General features: G+C 48.9%; 1 protein-coding gene across 6 annotated transcripts in view; it reads right to left on the bottom strand.

Moving 5' to 3' along the window:
• The window catches only part of CPAMD8 (C3 and PZP like alpha-2-macroglobulin domain containing 8), a 117,392-nt gene that overhangs the window by 71,289 nt on the left and 27,618 nt on the right, over window positions 1-18,485 (bottom strand). For 5 of the 6 annotated variants that reach the window (XR_004738251.3, XR_004738250.3, XM_035286101.3 and 2 more), the window contains 4 exons: window positions 17,627-17,854; window positions 13,343-13,513; window positions 11,377-11,505; window positions 835-1,024 (listed from right to left, as the gene is read on the bottom strand). Coding sequence is in view for 4 of the 6 variants with exons in the window: in XM_035286101.3 (XP_035141992.3) it covers window positions 835-1,024; window positions 11,377-11,505; window positions 13,343-13,513; window positions 17,627-17,854 (718 nt within the window). In the remaining 2 variants the exon portion in view is untranslated. The remainder of the gene's footprint in view (window positions 1-834; window positions 1,025-11,376; window positions 11,506-13,342; window positions 13,514-17,626; window positions 17,855-18,485) is intronic. The other variant, XM_035286103.3, reaches the window with a different exon arrangement.

Below are 18,485 nucleotides of genomic sequence, written 5' to 3' on the forward strand. Positions count from 1 at the left end.
TCTAAGGGGTGGATGCCAGGGACGCTGCTCAACATCCTACAGTGCCTCCACCCAAATGTTGATAGTGCCAAGGTTGAGAAACCTTGCCTTAGCCTGAGAGGCCCTGCCTGTCTATCTATCCACCCATCATTCTATTCATCTACCTACTTATCTCAGTGATTCTCACCTGGGAGTGACTCTGCCCCCTGGGGATAGTGGCAACATCTGGAGACTTTTTAGGTCATCATACTGTGGAGAGTTGGTACTACTGGCCTCTGGTGGGGAGAGAGGAGGGACGCTGCTCACACCCTACAGCGCACAGGACACCCCACTCTAGAGTGATCTAGTCCCTATAGATGACTACAGTGCTCAAATTGGGGATCCTGTCTTGGGCAGAAGGGCTGTGAAAAGGAGGGGGACTAAGAGGTCCCCTGAGAGGAGAGTTTTATGAGGAGCACATGGAGTCCAAGGGAAGAGGAAGAGGATTCAAAGAACCGCCAGGGCAAAGATGCAACAGCACAGTGTAGGCCAGCACAGGGGCCCCGTCGGCGTGGCTGGCTTGTCCCTGTGCCCTGCAGACACAGAGTGAGATGAGCCTGGGGCCTGAACCTCTGCACTTCCAGCCGCTGGTCACTGTCTCCTGGACCCGGCCTGGCATTGTTAAGGACGTGTCCCCTCCATCCAAGGCAGACTCCCTGATCTGCGGGGTCTTGCCTTGTCGCTCCTTACAGGAGCACCGTCTCAGTCTCAGTGGACGGACAGATGGACAGTGGGTGAATGGAAGGGTAGAGGATGGGTGAACAAACAGATGGATGGAAGGAAGAACAGGAACCTTCTCCCCGCTGCCCGGCTCACCTGTCTCAGAAAGGTGTGTTAAACGAAACGGTTTCTTCAGGGCAGGGGTCACCCGCTTGCTTCGCTGCTGGATGATGTGGGCAGGCTGCTGGCCCGATAGCACGATATTGCCCCTCGAAGCCACCTCATAGTACAGGGTAAAGTTGCAGGGACATGTGGACTTCACAGAAAAGTAGGCTTCTTCCCCAACCTATGGAAGACATGCAGCATGGGGGGCCCTGCCTGGCACCAACGTTGCAGCCCACCACAGGAAGACAGCCACTCTGCGGCCAGAGGGAGGCTGGGATGGCTGAGGGAGCGGAGTGCCCGGCATCCAGTCCTGGCCCCTAGTTTTGTTGTTTTTTTTTTTTTGAGACAGCATTTTACTCTTGTTACCCAGGCTGGCATGCAATGGTGTAATCTCAGCTCACCGCAACCTCCACCTGCTGAGTTCAAGTGATTCTCCTGCCTCGGCCTCCTGGGTAGTTGAGATTACAGACACCCGCCAACATGCCCAGCTAATTTTTGTATTTTTAGTAGAAACAGAGTTTCACCATGTTGGCCAGGCTGGTCTCAAACTCCTGACCTCAGGTGATCCTCCCACCTCGGCCTCCCAAAGTGCTGGGATTACAGGCATGAACCACTGTGCCCGTCCAGGGCCCCTAGTTCTGTATACAGCCTGAGGCTCAAATTTTTGCAGGAATGCGGCACAGATGAAACGTGATGATGGTGTGAAAGCCCTTAATAAGGTGTCTTGCCATAAAGAATTGAACCTCACCCAAAGAGGGGGCTGGCCTTTGCCCAGAGCTCCTGGGAGGTGATGTAAGACCTTTGATGCCTGATAAGAGTGCCTTTGTTGGCCAGGCGTGGTGGCTCACGCCTGGAATCCCAGCACTTTGGGAGGTTGAGGCGGGCGGATCACCTCAGGTCAGGAGTTTGAGACCAGCCTGACCAATATGAAGAAACCCTGTCTCTACTAAAAATACTAAAGTACCCAGGCGTGGTGGCACATGTCTGTAATCCCAGCTACTCAGGAGGCTGAGGCAGGAGAATCGCTTAAACCTGGGAGGCAGAGGTTGCAGTGAGCTGAGAATATGCCATTGCACTCCAGCCTGGGCAATAAGAGCGAGACTCTGTCTCAAAAAAAAAAAAAAAGTGTCCTTGTCTACTTGGGGTTTTGGGTCACAGCAGGTAGTAATAAATATGATTTCTGGAGGGGGCCTTGGACCAAACAGGATCCGATCAAACTGTGGAGAAGCTGGGGAAGGAGATTAGTCACGCAGGCAGGAGGTCATCTATGTCTATGTGACAGCCCCAGCGAAAACTCTGGACACCAGGCCGGGTGTGGCGGCTCATGCCTGTAACGCTAGTGCTTTGGGAGGCTGAGGCAGGAGGATCGCTTGAGGCCAGGAGTTCAAGACCAGATTGGGCAACATGGCAAGAACTCATCTCAGGAAGGAAGGAAGGAAGGGAGGGAGGGAGGGAGGGAGGGAGGGAGGGAGGGAGGAAGGAAGGAAGGAAGGAAGGAAGGAAGGAAGGAAGGAAGGAAGGAAGGAAGGAAGGAAGGAAGGAGAAAGAAAGAAAGAGAGAGAGAGAAAGAAAGACAGACATCATCTGGACACCAAGGCTCTGGGGAGCTTCCCTAGTTGGCAGCACACCAAGCATGGTGTCACACGTCACTGGTAGGAAAATAACACCATCCCTCACTCTATGCAGAGAGAACAAATGAAAGCAAGTTCATGTACAGAATTCTTCTGGACTCCACATCATCGGCCTCTCGTCTTCACTGATTTTAATGTGTACTGTTTATTGTAATAAATTGTAACTGTAAGTGTAACAGCTGTTAGTGAGTCTTGTTAATTCTTCTAGAGAATTAAAGAAACTGCAGTGGTGTGAGGACCCCCAAACTCAGCAATTGGCATCAGAAGAAGGTCAGACGCGGTGGCTCACGTCTGTAATCCCAACACTTTCGGAGGCCACGGCGGGTGGATCATGAGGTTGGGAGTTTGAGATCTGCCTGACCAACATGGCAAAGCCCCATCTCTACTAAAATACAAAAAATTAGCCAGGAATGGTGGCACGCACCTGTAATCCCAGCTATTCAGGAGGCTGAGGCAGGAGAATCTCTTGAATCAGGGAGGCGGAGGTTGCAGTGAGCCAAGATTGTGCCACTGCACTCCAGCATGGGCAACAGAGCAAGACTCCATCTTCAAAAAAAAAAGAAAAAGAAAGAGTGGTCCTAAGAACTGTTTATGGCCAGGGGCAGTGCCTCCTGCCTATAATCCCAGCACTTTGTAGGGCTGAGATGGACAAATCGCTCAAGCCCAGTAGTTCGACACCAACCTGGGCAACATAGTGAGATCACTGTCTCTACAAAAAGTATAAAAAAAAAAATTGGCCAAGCATGGTGACACATGCCTGCAGTCCCAGCTACTCAGGGGCCTGAGGTGGGAGGGTCACTTGAGCCTAGGAAGTCAAGGCTGCAGTGAACCATGATTGCACCACTGCACTCCAGCCTGGGTGACAGAGTGAGACCCTGTCTCCAAAAAAATAAAAGTAAAATGCTGTTTCCTAACTTTGAACATATTAATGCTGGCCCTAAGGGATTCCCACAGCCAAATGTGGAAAATTTGAGCAGCAAAAGAAGAACATCAGCTGAGTATGCTGGCTCATGTCTGAAGCAGGCAGATCTAGACCAGCCTGAGTAACATGGCGAAACTCCATCTCTACAAAAAATATTTTAAAATTAGCTGGGTGTGGTGGCAGAAGCCTATAGTCTCAGCTCTTTGGGGCGCTGATGTGAGAGGATCACTTGAGCATGGAAGGTCAAGCCTGCAGTAAGCCATGAGTGTGCCACCACACGCCAGCCTGAGTGCTATGGTTTGGCTGTGTCCTCACCCAAATCTCATCTTGAATTGTAACTCCCATAATTCCCACGTGTTATGGGAGGGACCTGATGGAAAATAACTGAATCATGAGGATGATTTCCCCCATACTATTTCTACAAAAATACAAAAATTAGCCAGGCATGATGGTAGGTGCCTGTAATCCCAGCTACTCAGGAGACTGAGGCAGGAGAATTGTTTGAACCAGCGAGGCAGAGGCTGCAGTGAGCTGAGATTGCACTATTGCACTCCAGTCTGGGCAACAGAGCAAGACTCCATCTCAAAATAAATAAATAAATAACAATAAACCTCTTTTTCTTTATAAATTACCCAGTGTTGGGTATGTCTCTATCAGCAGCATGAAAACAGACTAATACACTGGGTGAGAGAGTAAGACCCAGTCAAAAGAAAAGAAAGACAAAAGAAAAGAAAGACAAAAGAGTGTCAAGGTAATGAAACAGAAGGAAAGACTAAGAAATTTTCAAGTTGGAGGAGACCAAGGAGACACGATGACCAAATGTGATGTGGGACCCTAACGGTGATCCTGGATCAGAAAACAAGGCCATGAGTGAGAAAACTTGGGGAAATCCAAATAAAGTCTGGAGTCTGGTTAACACTGATGTCCAGTGTTGATTTCTTAGCTATGACAAATGGATCATAGTTTTGTATGATGTTAGCATTAGGGGAATCCTATGAAAACCTCAATGGCCTTTTTTGCAGAAATGAAAAGAGTGATCCTAAAATTATAAAGAAACACAAAGGACTCAGGAATCTTGAAGAAGAAGAGTACATTGGAGGACTCACACATTCTAATCTCAGAACTCACCACAAAGCTACAGTAATCAAGACAGTATAGCACCAGCGTAAGGAGAGACATAGAGACCAATGGGATGTAAGTGAGACCCCTGAAATGAATCCAGACAGCTAAAGGCAATTGATTTGAAATAAGGGTGCCAAGACCATTCCATGGGGAAAGTATAGTCTTTTTAACAAACAGTGCTGAGATAACTGAATAAACGCAAGCAAAAGAGTGAAGTCGGTCTGGGTGTGGTGGCTCACACCTGTAATCCCAACACTTTAGGAAGTTGGTGGGAGGTTGAGCCCAGGAGGTTGAGGCTGCAGTGAGCTATGATCACACTACTGCACTCCAGCCTGGGTGACAGAGCAAGGTCCTCTCTCAAAAAAAAAAAAAAAAAGAATGCATTTGGATCCCTACCTCACACCATATACAAAAATTAACTCAAAACCGATGAAAGACCTAAATGTAAGAGCTGAAATTATAAAACTCTTAGAAGAAAACATACGGATAAATCTGCATGACCTTGGGTTTGGCAATGGTTTCTTTGAGATGTGGCACCAGAAGTACAAGCAGCTAAAGAAAAAGAAAAATTGGGTTTCACCAAATTAAATTTTTTGTTGTACTAATGGACGCTGTCAGGAAAGTGAAAAGATAACCCATAGAATAGGAGAAAATGTCTGCAAGGTACACATCTGATGAGGGCTAGTAACCAGAATTTATAAAGAACTTTCACAACTCATCAAAGAAAAGATAAATAACCCAATTATTAACAATAGTGCAGCCAGGTGTGGTGGTTACATCTGTCATCTCAACACTTTGTGAGGGTGAGGTGGGGAGGATCACTTGAGGTCAGGAGTTCAGCCTGGGCAACATAGTGAAACCCCTAAAAACCAAGTACATACACATGGGTGAGCATCACACACACACAAATGTACATGTACACTCGTGTAGTCACACGTGTGATACAACTGTGCAGTCACACATGCATGCAAACACTAAATATAAATTACATTTTATGGCACCCCTTGAAAATCTGAATATTGCCTGTGAATTAGATATGATTCAGTGAATGTAATTTTCTCAGGTGCAACCTAACAAAATGGCCTTGAGGTCAGGTAAAAGAATGCCTTTTTTTTTAGTATACATTATGGTCAAGTATTTAAGAGAGAACCACTATCATGTCTGTAACTTGCTTTCAAATGCTGCAGCCAAAAACTGTGTAGAGAAATGGGTGGATGGGTGGATTGGTGGATGGATGGATGGATGAAGGGAGGGACAAAGGGAGGATGGACAGAGAGGGAATGGGTGAATGGATAGATGAAGGGTGCACAGATGCATGGATGGATAGATGAAGGGTGGATGATGGATGAAGAGCAGATGGATGGTAGGTAAATAGATAAGTGTAGGGGGTGGATGGATGGGTGGAGGAAGGAAAGAAAGGAGGAAAAGAAGGATGGAGGGAGGGTAGATGACTAGATGAAGAGCAGATGCATGGATGTATAGGAGGGAAACCCCACAAGTGTGGGCAAGGGTCTGAAGCCTCAGCCTGTTCCCATATAAATACTGATTTAGAAAAGATTAGAAATGTAGGCACATAGTTATTCCTTTATATAATCGTATATAATCTTATAGTTACTCACGTATAATCATAAAGCTATGTACTCAATATAACCTTTGATTTTACTAATGACTATTGGGTTATGAAGCATGGAACTGAGGTGACATTGTGAACAAAGTGATCCTAAGGCAAGATGCTCTGAGCCCTCTGTCACACCCGCATAAGGGCTGCTGGAGGGTAGCAGCGCCAGCGCTGTGAAAGTGCCCGCTGTCTAGCCACCTAGGGAAGGAGATGTCCAAAATGACCGAGACCTCTCCTTCCTGGGGGAGTTAGGAGAAAACTCCGTTTTTCCAAGCTCTTGTGGCAAGGCCTGATGGCTGTCAGGGAAATCCGCAGACATCCGGGGGCTTAACTGTGTCTGTGTGATGCTGTGCTTCAGTGGTCACGTTCCATGCCCACTCTCACGCCCTGCTTCTGCACCTGGTTTCTCTTTTTCTCAGAAGATAAGAATTAATGTCCTTGATATTTGTGACAAATATGTGAAGAGCGCTGACACATTAGGTTTTCTCCTTGCCTTGGCTGCTTGAAAGTCCTGGACCCCCCCATCTCCAAGACACGTGATTTACCTGACCCTATCACCGACCACCAGTACCTCACCCTACCTTCCCTGCCTCCTGCTTTGTACTCAATAAAAGTCAGAGTGTCCAGGCACTTGGGGCCACTGCAGAACTCCGCATTTTGGTTGGCAGTGGACCCCTGAGGCCAAACTCTCTTTTCTCTATCTCTGTGTCTGTATCTTTTATTTCTACAGTTTCTCATCTCTGCACCAGCAGGGAGGGGCTCACAGAACCCTATAGGGCTAGACCCTAAATGGATGGGTGGATGGATGGATGGATGGATGGATGGTAAACAGCTAAGTGTAGTGGGTGGATGGGTGGAGGAAGAAAAGGAGGGAGGGAGGGTGGGTGGATGGATGGATGATAGATGGTGGATGAATGGATGAAGGGCAAATGGATGAATGGATGGATGGGTGGAAGATAAATGGATGGATGGGTGGAAGAAGAAAAGAAGGGAAGGAAGAAAGGAGGGGGGAGGGTAGATGGATGAATAATGTATGGATGAAGGGGGAGAGGGAGGATGGATGGATGAGATGGATGGAGGATGGATGGAGAGATGAAAGGTAGATGGATGGAGAGAAGATGAGTAGACAACGGGTAGGTGGACAGATGGGTGGAAGGAGGGATGAAAAAGAGAGGGAGGAAGGGAGAATGAATGGAGGGAGAGAGGATGGATGGATGGAAGGATGAAGAGATGATGAAGAGATGGAGAGAGGGTTGGAGGGTGGATGGAGGGATGAATGAAAAGATACAGGAAAAACATTAATTCATAAATCTAGGTGAAAGTCCTGTGGTTGTTCATTATACTAACATTTTCAATTTCATTCTAAATTTATAAATCTCCCCCTTATAAAAAGACCCCCAAACAAAAGTCCCCTACTGCTTGAGATCTTGGGAGAAAAAAAGGAGAGCACAAATCTTTTTCCTCTTCTGCACTAAAATTGTGGCATCAAAACAACCTTAAAAGACTGGAGGGACAGCCCCCGTTCACAAAGCAAAATAGGTTCAGGAGGGTGGGTGCCAAGATGTGGGCAGTGGAGTTCCCAGCTCCCTCCTGCCTGGACCCTGGAGTGAGAAGAAGGGGAAGAGGTCCTGAACCATGCCCAGCCTGGCCCCAGCATGAACCCATCTTTCCCTCATGCCCTGAGGTTGTGCCCCAGGCCCCTCATGGCAGTTTGGTGGGAAGGAGGAGCTGGGGTTTACTGAGCGACCTCAAGCAGGATTGAGTTGTCACCCAGGGAGCAAGATCTGAGTGACAGAGCCAGATCTTCCCCTAATCAGAACAACAGTCTGGCCAGCTGAGAACACGAGGTTCCTTCCTGCCTCCTGAGGAGGCGGCCAGCACCAGCGTCCCCCCAACCCTGCACCACTGGTTTAATGGCATTACAAGAACCGTTTGTTCAGCCAAGCTGGGCATGATTCCTGTCCGACTTATCATTCTTACAACCTCTGCAAAGGGCTGTTAATCCCAGGAAACAGGCAGGCTCGGCGCCACAATTCCTCCAAGCCGAACCCCAGGGGCCCCGATGTGATCAGAAAAGGAGCGTGAGAGGTTTATGGGCTGGTAGGGCCCTGGGCGCTGTGATGGCAACTGTTTTCCATTAGGGGGGACGTTTCTGCCAAGGCTGGGGCTACAGCTTGAGCCAGAGGCTCTGCTGGGATTGCGGCCAGGATGTGAACGGCCCAGCCAGTGAGCATGCTGCTGGCCCACGGAATTTACAGAGGGACGATGGACCTTAAATATAGATGTGTATGGCTGGGCGCAGTGGCTCACACCTATAATCCTAGCACTTTGGGAGGCCGAAGAAGGTGGATCACCTGAGGCCAGGAGTTCGAGACCAGCCTGGTCAACATGGTGAAACCCCATCTCTACTAAAAATACAAAAATAATTAGCTGGGCAGGGTGGCAGGTACCTGTAATCCCAGCTGCTTGGGAGACTGAGACAGGAGAAGCAATTGAACCTGGGAGGTAGAGGCTGCAGTGAGCCAAGATTGTGCCACTGCACTGCAGCCTGGGTGACAGAGTGAGACTCTGACAAAAAAAAGAATGTGTTTATAATATATGTAGATGTAGATATCTGGATATCTACGAATACACATAGTATATACATATATACACACATATATACAGTCGACCCTTGAAAAACACAGGTTTAAACTGCCCACGTCACTAATATGTGGATTTTCTTCCACTTCTACCTGGGACAGCATGACCCAGCCTTCCTCTTCCTCCTCCTTAGCCTACTCAACGTGAAGACAGCAAGGAGGCCGACCTTGATGATCATCTATTCCTACTTTACCAACAGTCAAAAGATACATGTTCTTCTTTATGAAGAATACAGTATATAATACATACAAAGTACAAAATCTGTGTTCACTGACTTTTTTTTTTTTTTTTTGAGATGGAGTCTTGAGGGCAGTGGCACAGTCCCAGCTCACTGCAACCTCCACCTCCCAGGTTCAAGTGATTCTCCTGCCTCAGCCTCCCAAATAGCTGGGATTACAGGAGCGTGCCCCCAAGCATGGATAATTTTTTGTATTTTTAGTAGAGTCGGGGATTCACCATGTTAGCCAGGGTGGTCTCGATCCCCTGACTTAGTGATCTGCTTGCCTCGGCCTCCCAAAGTGCTGGGATTACAGGCATGAGCCACCGTGCCCAGCCTCATTGACTCTTCATGTTATCAGCAAGGCTTCTGGTCAATAGCAAGCTATAGGTAACGTTCAGTTAAGTTTTGAGACAGGATCTCATTCTACCACCCAGGCTGGAGTACAGTGGCACGATCATGGCTCACTGCGGTCTCAACCTCCTGGGCTCAAGCGATCCTCCCGCCTCAGCCTCCACACACACACACACCCTTACATAATCAGAATTGTAAAATAATAGGCCCAGGAGAAATGAATGGCAGACACTGCTCTAAGTTCACCTTGCCTTTGCACTCAGTGTGTCCCGGTGGTGAAATTCCCAGGGCCTTTGCACTAACGGAAGGCTCAAGACAGTGGGGAGTCCAGCCGATAGCAGTAGCCCTATGTCAGGTCCGGGAGCAGTGGTGATCGTCACTGTCAGCCCTGGGCCACGGCCTAAATGTCCATCAGAAATAAATAGCAATGGGTTGGGTACAGTGGCTCATGCCTGTAATCCCAGCACTTTGGGAGGCTGAGGTGGGCGGATCACTGGAGTCAGGAGTTCAAGACCAGCCTGGCCAACATGGTGAAACCCCGTCTCTACCAGAATACAAAAATTAGCCAGGCGGGCTGGTGGGCACCTGTAATCCCAGCTACTCCAGAGGCTGAAGCAGGAGAATTACTTGAACCCTGGAGAAGGAGGTTGCAGTGGGCAGAGATCATGCCATTGCACTCCAGCCTGGGTGACAGAGCGAGATTCCATCTCAAAATAAGAGAAGAGAAAAAGGAAGAGAAGAGAAGAAAAAAGAGAAAAAAGAAAAGAGAAATAAACAGCAATGCATGCATGCATTCCACAGAATTCTCCCCTTGCTGGGGAGACAAGAGGTCCCTGTGTCAGTCGCAGTTATTAGGTCCCTTAGAGCAGGGGTCCCCAACCCCCAGGGCCAATACTGGGTCATGGCCTGTTAGGAACTGATCGCACAGCAGGAGGTGAGTGACAGGCCGGCAATGGAAACTTCATCTGTATTTACAGCCGCTCACCATCACCTGCATTGCCACCTGAGCTCTGCCTCCTGTCAGATCCGCAGTGGCGGCATTAGATTCTCTCAGGAGCTGAACCCTATTGTGAACTGCGCATGCACGAGATCTAGGATGCGCCCTCCTTATGAGAATCCAATGCCTGATGATCTGTCACTATCTCCCGTTATCCCCAGATGGGACCGTCTAGTTGCAGGAAAACAAGCTAAGGGCTCCCACCGATTCTCCATGATGGGGAGTGGTATCATGTGTCATTATATACCGCAATGTCATGATAATAGGAAAAAAGTACAAAATAAACATAATGTGCTTGAATCGTCCTGAACTATCTGCCCCAACCCATGGCCCAGTCCGTGGAAAAACTGTCTTCCACAAAACCAATCCTTGGTGCCAAAAAGGCTGGCTACTGCTGCCTTAGAGGCTCACTCATGCCACATTTTTTCTTTTTTCTTTGAAACGAAGTCTCACTCTGTTGCCCACGCTGGAGTGTGCAGTGGCGTGATCTTGGCTCACTGAAACCTCTGTCTCCCAGCTTCAAGCAATTCTCCTGTCTTGGCCTCCCGAGTAGCTGGGATTGCAGGTTTCTGCCACCATGCCTGGCTGATTTTTTTGTATTTTTAGCAGAGATGGGGTTTTACTATATTGGTCAAACTGGTCTCAAACCCCTGACCTCATGATCCACCCACCTCAGCCTCCCAAAGTGCTGGGACTACCGGCGTGAGCCACCAGGCCTGGTCTTCTTTTGGGTACGACGGAGTCTTGCTTTGTCGCCCAGGCTGAAGTGCAGCGGCATGACCTCAGCTCACTGCAACCTCCACCTCCTGAGTTCAAGCAATTCTCCAGCCTCAGCCTCCCAAGTAGCTGCGATTACAGGCACACACCACCACACCTAGCAGATTATTGTATTTTTAGTAGAGATGGGGTTTTGCCATGTAGGCCAGGCTGGTCTCAAACTCCTGACCTCAAGTGATTCCCCTCCAACTCCCACCGCCTGGCCTCCCAAAGTGCTGGGATTACAGGAAGGGCAGCAGCTGAAAATCTTACCTGCAGTGGGTGCGAGGGTGGCTGCAGCTGCAGGTAGCACTGGCTGGGGGAGTACCAGCTGCCAAGAGAGAGGTAGCTGGGCAGGTACTGGGCCCCCACAGGTTTTCCGTTCAGTGCCGTCACCTTGGTCTGAAGAAGAGAAGATGCTTGGGTCAACACCCGACTATCCAGAGCAGAAAGGGGTCTTGAAAATGCTTTTGCCTGCTCTACCCAAAAGCAACATCCTCTCATGCTCCAATATCCCTTTGGGGAACCCCCTCCCCAATCCTCAGGGAGTAGGATCCCGTTCTTCCTAGCTCCAAAAAGCAAGTGTCCAGCTGGGCAAGGTGGCCCACACACTTTGGGAGGCCAAGGCAGGTGGATCACCTGAGGTCAGGAGTTTGAGGCCAGTCTGGTCAACATGGTGAAAACCTGTCTCTACTAAAAAAAATACAAAAACTTGGCTGGGCACAGTGGCTCATGCCTGTAATCCCAGCACTTTGGGAGGCCAAGGTGGGTGGATCACCTGTGGTCAGGAGTTCGAAACTAGTCTGGCCACCATGGCAAAACCCCATCTCTAATAAAAATACAAAAATTAGTTGGGTGTGGTGGCAGGCACCTGTAATCCCAGCTGCTTGGGAGACTGAGGCAGAAGAATCACTTGAACCTGGGAGGCGGAGGTTGTGGTGAGCTGAAATCGCGCCACTGCACCCGAGCCTGGGCAACAGAGCGAGATTCCATCTAAAAAAAAAAAGTACAAAAATTGGTTGGGAGTGGTGGTGATGCCTATAATCTCACCTCCTTGGGAGGCTAAGGCACAAGAATTGCTTGAACCCAGGAGGTAGAGGTTGCAGTGAGCAGAGATCATACCACTGCACTCCAGCCCAAGTAACAGAACAAGACTCCATCTCAAAAGAAAAAGAAAGAAGCAAGTGTCCAAGATTGGTCGAAGGCTGGTTGGGTGCCAGGCACAGTGGGTTCATACCTGTAATCTCAGCATTTTGGGAGGCAGAGGTGGGAGGATCACTTGAGCCCAGGAGTTCAAGACCAGCCTGGGCAACATAGCAAGATCCAGTCTCTACAAAAAATTTTTTTTGAAAATTACTGGGGCGTAGTGGCACATGCCTAAAGTCTCAGCTACTAGGGAGGCTGAGGCAGGAGGATCGCTTGAGTCCGCGAGTTCAAAGCTGCAACGAGCTATGATCGCACCATTGTACTCCAGCCTGGACAACAGAGCTAGACCGTGTCTCTGAAATAATTTTGAAAAGAAGTTTTTGTATTGATAATGAAGAAAAGCAAAAAAATTGTTTCTCTATAGAAACAATTTAAAAATTAGCTGGGTGTGGTGCCAATTACAGGCATGTACCTGTAATCTCAGGTACTTGGGTGGCTGACGCAGGAAGACTGCTTGAACCCAGCAGTTTGAGGCTGCAGTGAGCTACGATGGCGCCTCTGAACTCCAACCTGGGTGACAGAGCGAGACCCTGCCTTTAAAAAGAGAAATAAGACCACTCTTTCCCCGGACACTGCTTTCCACTGAGCACCCCGGTGAGGTGGCGGACACCCTCATTGGCTCTCTCCCCATTGTCTTTCCAAAATGGCTCAATTTGAGCATTTGTGAGACGTTGAGCATTTGTGAGATATTGATTATGATATAATCACGGTCTGCCTCTGAGCCTCCACTCATGCTGTTCCACACTCCTAGAAGCAGCCTAGCTGACATCCCCATGGTCAGGAGTCCATTTAGAGAGATCCCCTTGGAGAAGACTCCTTTGGCACAACTGGACCAGGCACCCTTATGTCTCCTTGACCTTCCACTTGACCCCAGGATGGCTGTGTTGTGTGTCCCACTGTCTGGTGGAATGTGTACTCCTCCAGGGCTGGGATGGGCTCCAGGCCCACTGATAGGGTGCCTGCATCCGGCCTGGGGGAGGCCCCAGGTCCATACCGGCTGGCTGAATGACAAGGGTCTGGGGGACTCACCCACCTCCAGCCACACATGCTGGGCTGACGTGGGGATGGAGGGGATTTCAAACCCCACCAGTCCACCCTGGGACACAGCTTCAGTGGTGTAAATGTTGTCCTTCGGTGTCAGTTCTGCCTTAATCTGGACCATTACCCCCTCAGCCGGGCTGCCATCTGGGTAGGATAGCTCCACCTAGAAAAGGTCACCCAAGACACAACAGGGTTATGGCGGCCATGCTGCCCAAACTGATCTGCAGAATCAACACAGTCTCCACTGGAATCTGGGCGGGCTTCTTTGTAGAAATTAACAAACTACTCCTAAAATTCATAGGGAATCACAATGGGTCCTGAATAGCCAAAACAATCCTGAAAGGGAACAAAAAAGGACTCACAGGTCCCAGTTTCAAAACTTACAGTAAGCAAGATATTGGAATACAGATAGACATGAAGGCCAGATGCAGAGACTCACACCTGTAATCCTAACACTTTGGGAGGCCAAGGCAAGAGGATTGCTTGAGGCCACGGGTTCGAGACCAGCCTGGGAAACACAGTGAGACCCCATCTCTATGAAAAATTTAAAAATTAGCCAAGTGTGGTGGTGGGTGCTTGAGGTTCCAGCTACTGAAGAGGCTTCCAAGGTAGACATGGAAGCTGGGTGCAGTGGCTCACACCTGTAATCCCAACACTTTGGGAAGCCAAAGCAGGAGGATCACTTGAGGCCAGGAGTCCCAGACCAGCCTGGGCAACATAGTGAGACCTCATTTACAAAAACTTAAAAATTAGCCAGGTGTTGTGGCATGCACCTGGGGTCCCAACTATTCAGGAGGCTGAGGTGGGAAGATTGCTTGAGTTCAGGAGTTCAAGGCTGCAGTGAGCTATGATTGTGCCATTGGACTCCAGCCTGGGTGACTGAATGAGACCCTGTCTCTTAAGAAAAAAAAATGTGTTAAATTAAGTTGCATCCCTACCTCACACCATATGCACAAATAAACTCAAATAGATCATAGACCTAAATGTAACAGCTAAAGCTATTAACACTCTTAGAAGAAAAAATAAGGGTAGACCTTCATGCCCTTGGATTTGGCAAAGAGGTCATGAAGTATAAGTTACATGTGCTGGCCATTAGTATGATGCCATACCAGGGTATGAACAGTTCAGTGTGACACTTAAGCCTCATGCATTCGGACTAGTTGAAGAGCCAGCCAGAAAGGCACAGACACGCATGTTTTGAAAGGAGCATAGATTGTAGCCTCTAAAGAACCCTAAAACAGCCCTCAGCTGTACAGGTATTTGGTGATGGAGTGAACCAGGATTCAGCCCACATGCTCCTCATTAAGCACTCCCTTCTTGTTTCTTTTTTGAGAGACAGTTTTGCTGTGTTGCCCAGGCTGGAGTGAAGTGGCCCGATCATAGCTCACTGCAGCCTCTACCTCCTGGGCTCAACAATCCTCCTGCCTCAGCCTCCTGACAGCTGGGACCACAGGTGTGCAATACCATACCTGGCTAATATTTTTTTTTAATTTTGTAGAGATGGGGTCTTTCTCTGTTGCCCAGGCTGGTCTCAAGCAATTTTCCCACCTTGGTCTCCCAAAGTGTGAGCCACTGTGCCCAGCCTATTTCTTTTTCTTTTTGTAGAGACTGGATCTCACTATGTTGCCTGGGCTGGTCTCACACTTTTGGCCTCAAGTGGTCTTCTTACCTCACCTCCCAAAGCACTGGGATTACAGGAGTGAGCCACTATGCCCAGCCTAACAACTCCGTTCTTTAATGCAGATGGTACACATTTTCTGTCATATGTGAAATGCTCCTCTTTACCAAGCTTGTAGCCTTAAGCCTCTTCTTCATACACATTCTGATCCCACACAGGGTACTTTAGTTTTGACTCAAGCTGCCGCCCTCAAAGCCAGGGACACGGAGATGTGTCTCTGTGCATGGGATAGAGATGGCTCTAACACTGGCATGGAGAAGGGAAGGGAGGTTCCAGAGCAGAGTGGGAGGCTCAGAACTTAGTGTGAGGGTAGCCAGCCAGCATCACTCATGGATGGCAAAAGGGAACTGGGTGTAGACAGAGGCAGGGCTGGGGGTGTGGCCCACTTTCCCCTTGTGTGACACTGGGCTCCGTTGGCTGTGCCCTGCTCCTGCTGCTGCAACTGGGGTGAAGATGCCCAAGTTTGGTTTTTGTTTGTTTTTTGAGACACAGTCTTACTTTTTCACCCAGGCTGGAGTGTGGTGGTGCAATCTCGGCTCACTGCAGCCGCCGCCTCTCAGGTTCAAGCGATTCTCCTACCTCAACCTCCTGAGTCACTGGGATTACAGGTGTCCACCACCACGCCCAGCTAATTTTTGTGTTTTTAGAAGAGACAGGGTTTCATCATGTTGGCCAGGCTGGTCTTGAACTCCTGACCTCAGGTGATCCACCTCAGCCTCCCAAAATGCTGGGATTACAGGCATGAGCCACCACGCCCAACCTACCCCAGTTTAACAATTAAAATAAGAATGATGGCTGCGTGCAGTGGCTCACACCTGTAATTCCAGCACTTTGGGAGTCCAAGGTAGAACTGCTTGAGCCCTGGTGTTCAAGATCAGTCTGGCTAACACAGCAAGATCCCATCTCTACAAAAAAATTTAAAAATCCGTTGGGCACGGTGGTTCATGCCTGTAATCCCGGCACTCTGGGTGGCTGAAGCAGGTGGATCACCTGACGTCAGGTGTTTGAGACCAGCCTGGCCAACATGGCAAAACCCCATCTCTACTAAAAATACAAAAATTAGCTGGGCGTGGTGGCACACACCTGTAATCCCAGCTACTTAGGAGGCTGAGGTAGGAGACTTGCTTGAGTCCAGGATGTTGAGGCTACAGTGAGCTACAATCTCACCACTATACTCCAGCCTGGGCAATAGAGCAAAACCCTGTCTCTAAGAAAAATAATATATATAAGGATCACAACATCCTGTCACCTCAAAATTTATTGTGCGTAAGACTTGAGTGGTTGGTGGGAGGCAGAGGCCTGTTGAAAATGTCACACAGGGGTCTGCATCCCTCAGTCTTAGGAACAGGAGGTCTGTCTCTGCAGGCCTCTTGAGTTAGGTCCTTAGAGGATAAAATCAACCCAGTAAAGAGCCGAGAGTGGTGGCTCACGCCTGTAATCCCAGCACTTTGGAAGGTCAAGGTGGGAGGATCATTTGAGATCAGAAGTTCGAGACCAGCCTGGCCAACATGACGAAACCTCATCACTACTAAAAATACAAAAATTAACTGGGCATGGAGTTTGTGCCTGTAATTCCAGCTACTAGGGAGGCTGAGGCAGAAGAATCACTTGAACCTGGGAGGTGAAGGTCGCAGTGAGTCACTGTACTCCAACCTGGGCAATGGAGTGCAACTGTCTTTAAAAAAGAAAAACCTGGGCATGGTGGCTCATGCCTGTAATCCCAACACTTTGGGAGGCCAATGTGGGTGGATCACCTGAGGTCAGGAGTTCAAGACCAGCCTGGCCAACCTGGTGAAACCCCATCTCTACTAAAAATACTAAAATCAGCCAGGCATGGAGGTACGCATCTGTAATCCCAACTACTCAGGAAGCTGAGGCTGGAGAATCGCTTGAACCCATGAACCCAGGAGGCAGAGGTTGCAGTGAGCCAAGATCGTGTCACTGTACTCTAGCCTGGGCAATACAGCCAAACTCTGTCTCAAAAAGAAAAACATGAATCCATTGAAGAAACAGGACTGCCTTAGAGGAGCTGCTTTATTTAATAAATGGTTACTCAGGCCGGGTGCAGTGGCTCACGCCTGTAATCCCAGCACTCAGGAGGCTGAGGCAGGTGAATCACAAGGTCAGGAGTCCGAGACCATCCTGACCAACACGGTGAAACCATGTCTCTACTAAAACACAAAAATTAGCCAGGCGTGGTGGCGGGTGCCTGTAATCCCAGCTACCTGGGAGGCTGAGGCAGGATAATCACTTCAACCCAGGAGGTGGAGATTGCAGCACTTGAACCTGGAAGGCGGAAGTTGCAGTAAGCCAAGATCGCGCCACTGCACTCCAGCCTGGGTGACAGAGCGCGACTCCATCTCAAAAAATAAAAATAAATGGCTACTCAAATGTCTGTCCATGTGGAATAGAGTAAGTCATTCTTTCCCATGGAGGAAAATGTCCCCGACCCTCACCCGGGACCCCAGCCCTTACCACCCTCTGCAAAAGTTATGTCAGGAGATCCATTTTCAGCTGAGTCTTCAAAGCGAAGCTATTGGCTAGTGGTGTTTTCACAGTGGTCCTCGGAAGTATGTGGCACAGTCACCCCCGAGTTACCTTCCCTACATAGGCCAGGCCCGGCTTGAACTGCTTCCTTGTGTCCTTGGAGTACCGGATGTCCACCAGCTGCCTCTGCACGGGGGTGGAGTCATCGAATGCGACCTGCTGGCTCCCATCCACACTGGTCACCGTGGCCCAGATGCTGACCCTACCCCGGAAGTGCTCAGGGACATCCACTGGGATCATGTCCCTCACGCAAATGTCAAAGTCCTGGGAGCCGAGGATCTAAAGTGTGGGAAGTAAAAGTTCCTCTTCAAATTCCTTTCTTGTTAAAGAATAAATCATAAGTTTGCTAATAACTTTGTTAAGCCCTGTCCTATGTAGCTGTTAGACACATTTATAGGCACGTAGTACATTCTATATCCTCATACTTTAACCAAAGTATCTGTGCTGGACGTGCTCACAGGCATGTACCAGCTTGCAGCCCATGTCCCTTACCTATTTTAAGAATGTTTAAGTTATTAGCCAATCGGGTTTTAGTTTTGATTGTAAGGTCTGGCTCCAACCAACAGAGATCAGACACGGCAGTAAGTTGTTAGCCAATCGGGTATTAGTTTAGATTGTAAGGTCTGGCCCCAAGCAATGGAGACCAGACACGGCAGTAAGTCGTTAGCCAATCTAGTTTTAGTTTAGATTGTAAGGTCTGGCCCCAAGCAATGGAGATCAGACACGGCAGTAAGTCGTTAGCCAATCGAGTTTTAGTTTAGATTGTAAGGTCTGGCCCCAAGCAACAGAGATCAGACACAGCAGTAAGTCGTTAGCTAATCGGGTTTTAGTTTAGATTGTAAGGTCTGGCTCCAACCAACAGAGATCAGACACGGCAATAAGGACAACCCCAAATGCATAAGAAAAAAAT

This window comes from Callithrix jacchus, chromosome 22 (assembly GCF_049354715.1).
Source record: "Callithrix jacchus isolate 240 chromosome 22, calJac240_pri, whole genome shotgun sequence".
Classification (NCBI taxonomy): domain Eukaryota; kingdom Metazoa; phylum Chordata; class Mammalia; order Primates; family Cebidae; genus Callithrix; species Callithrix jacchus.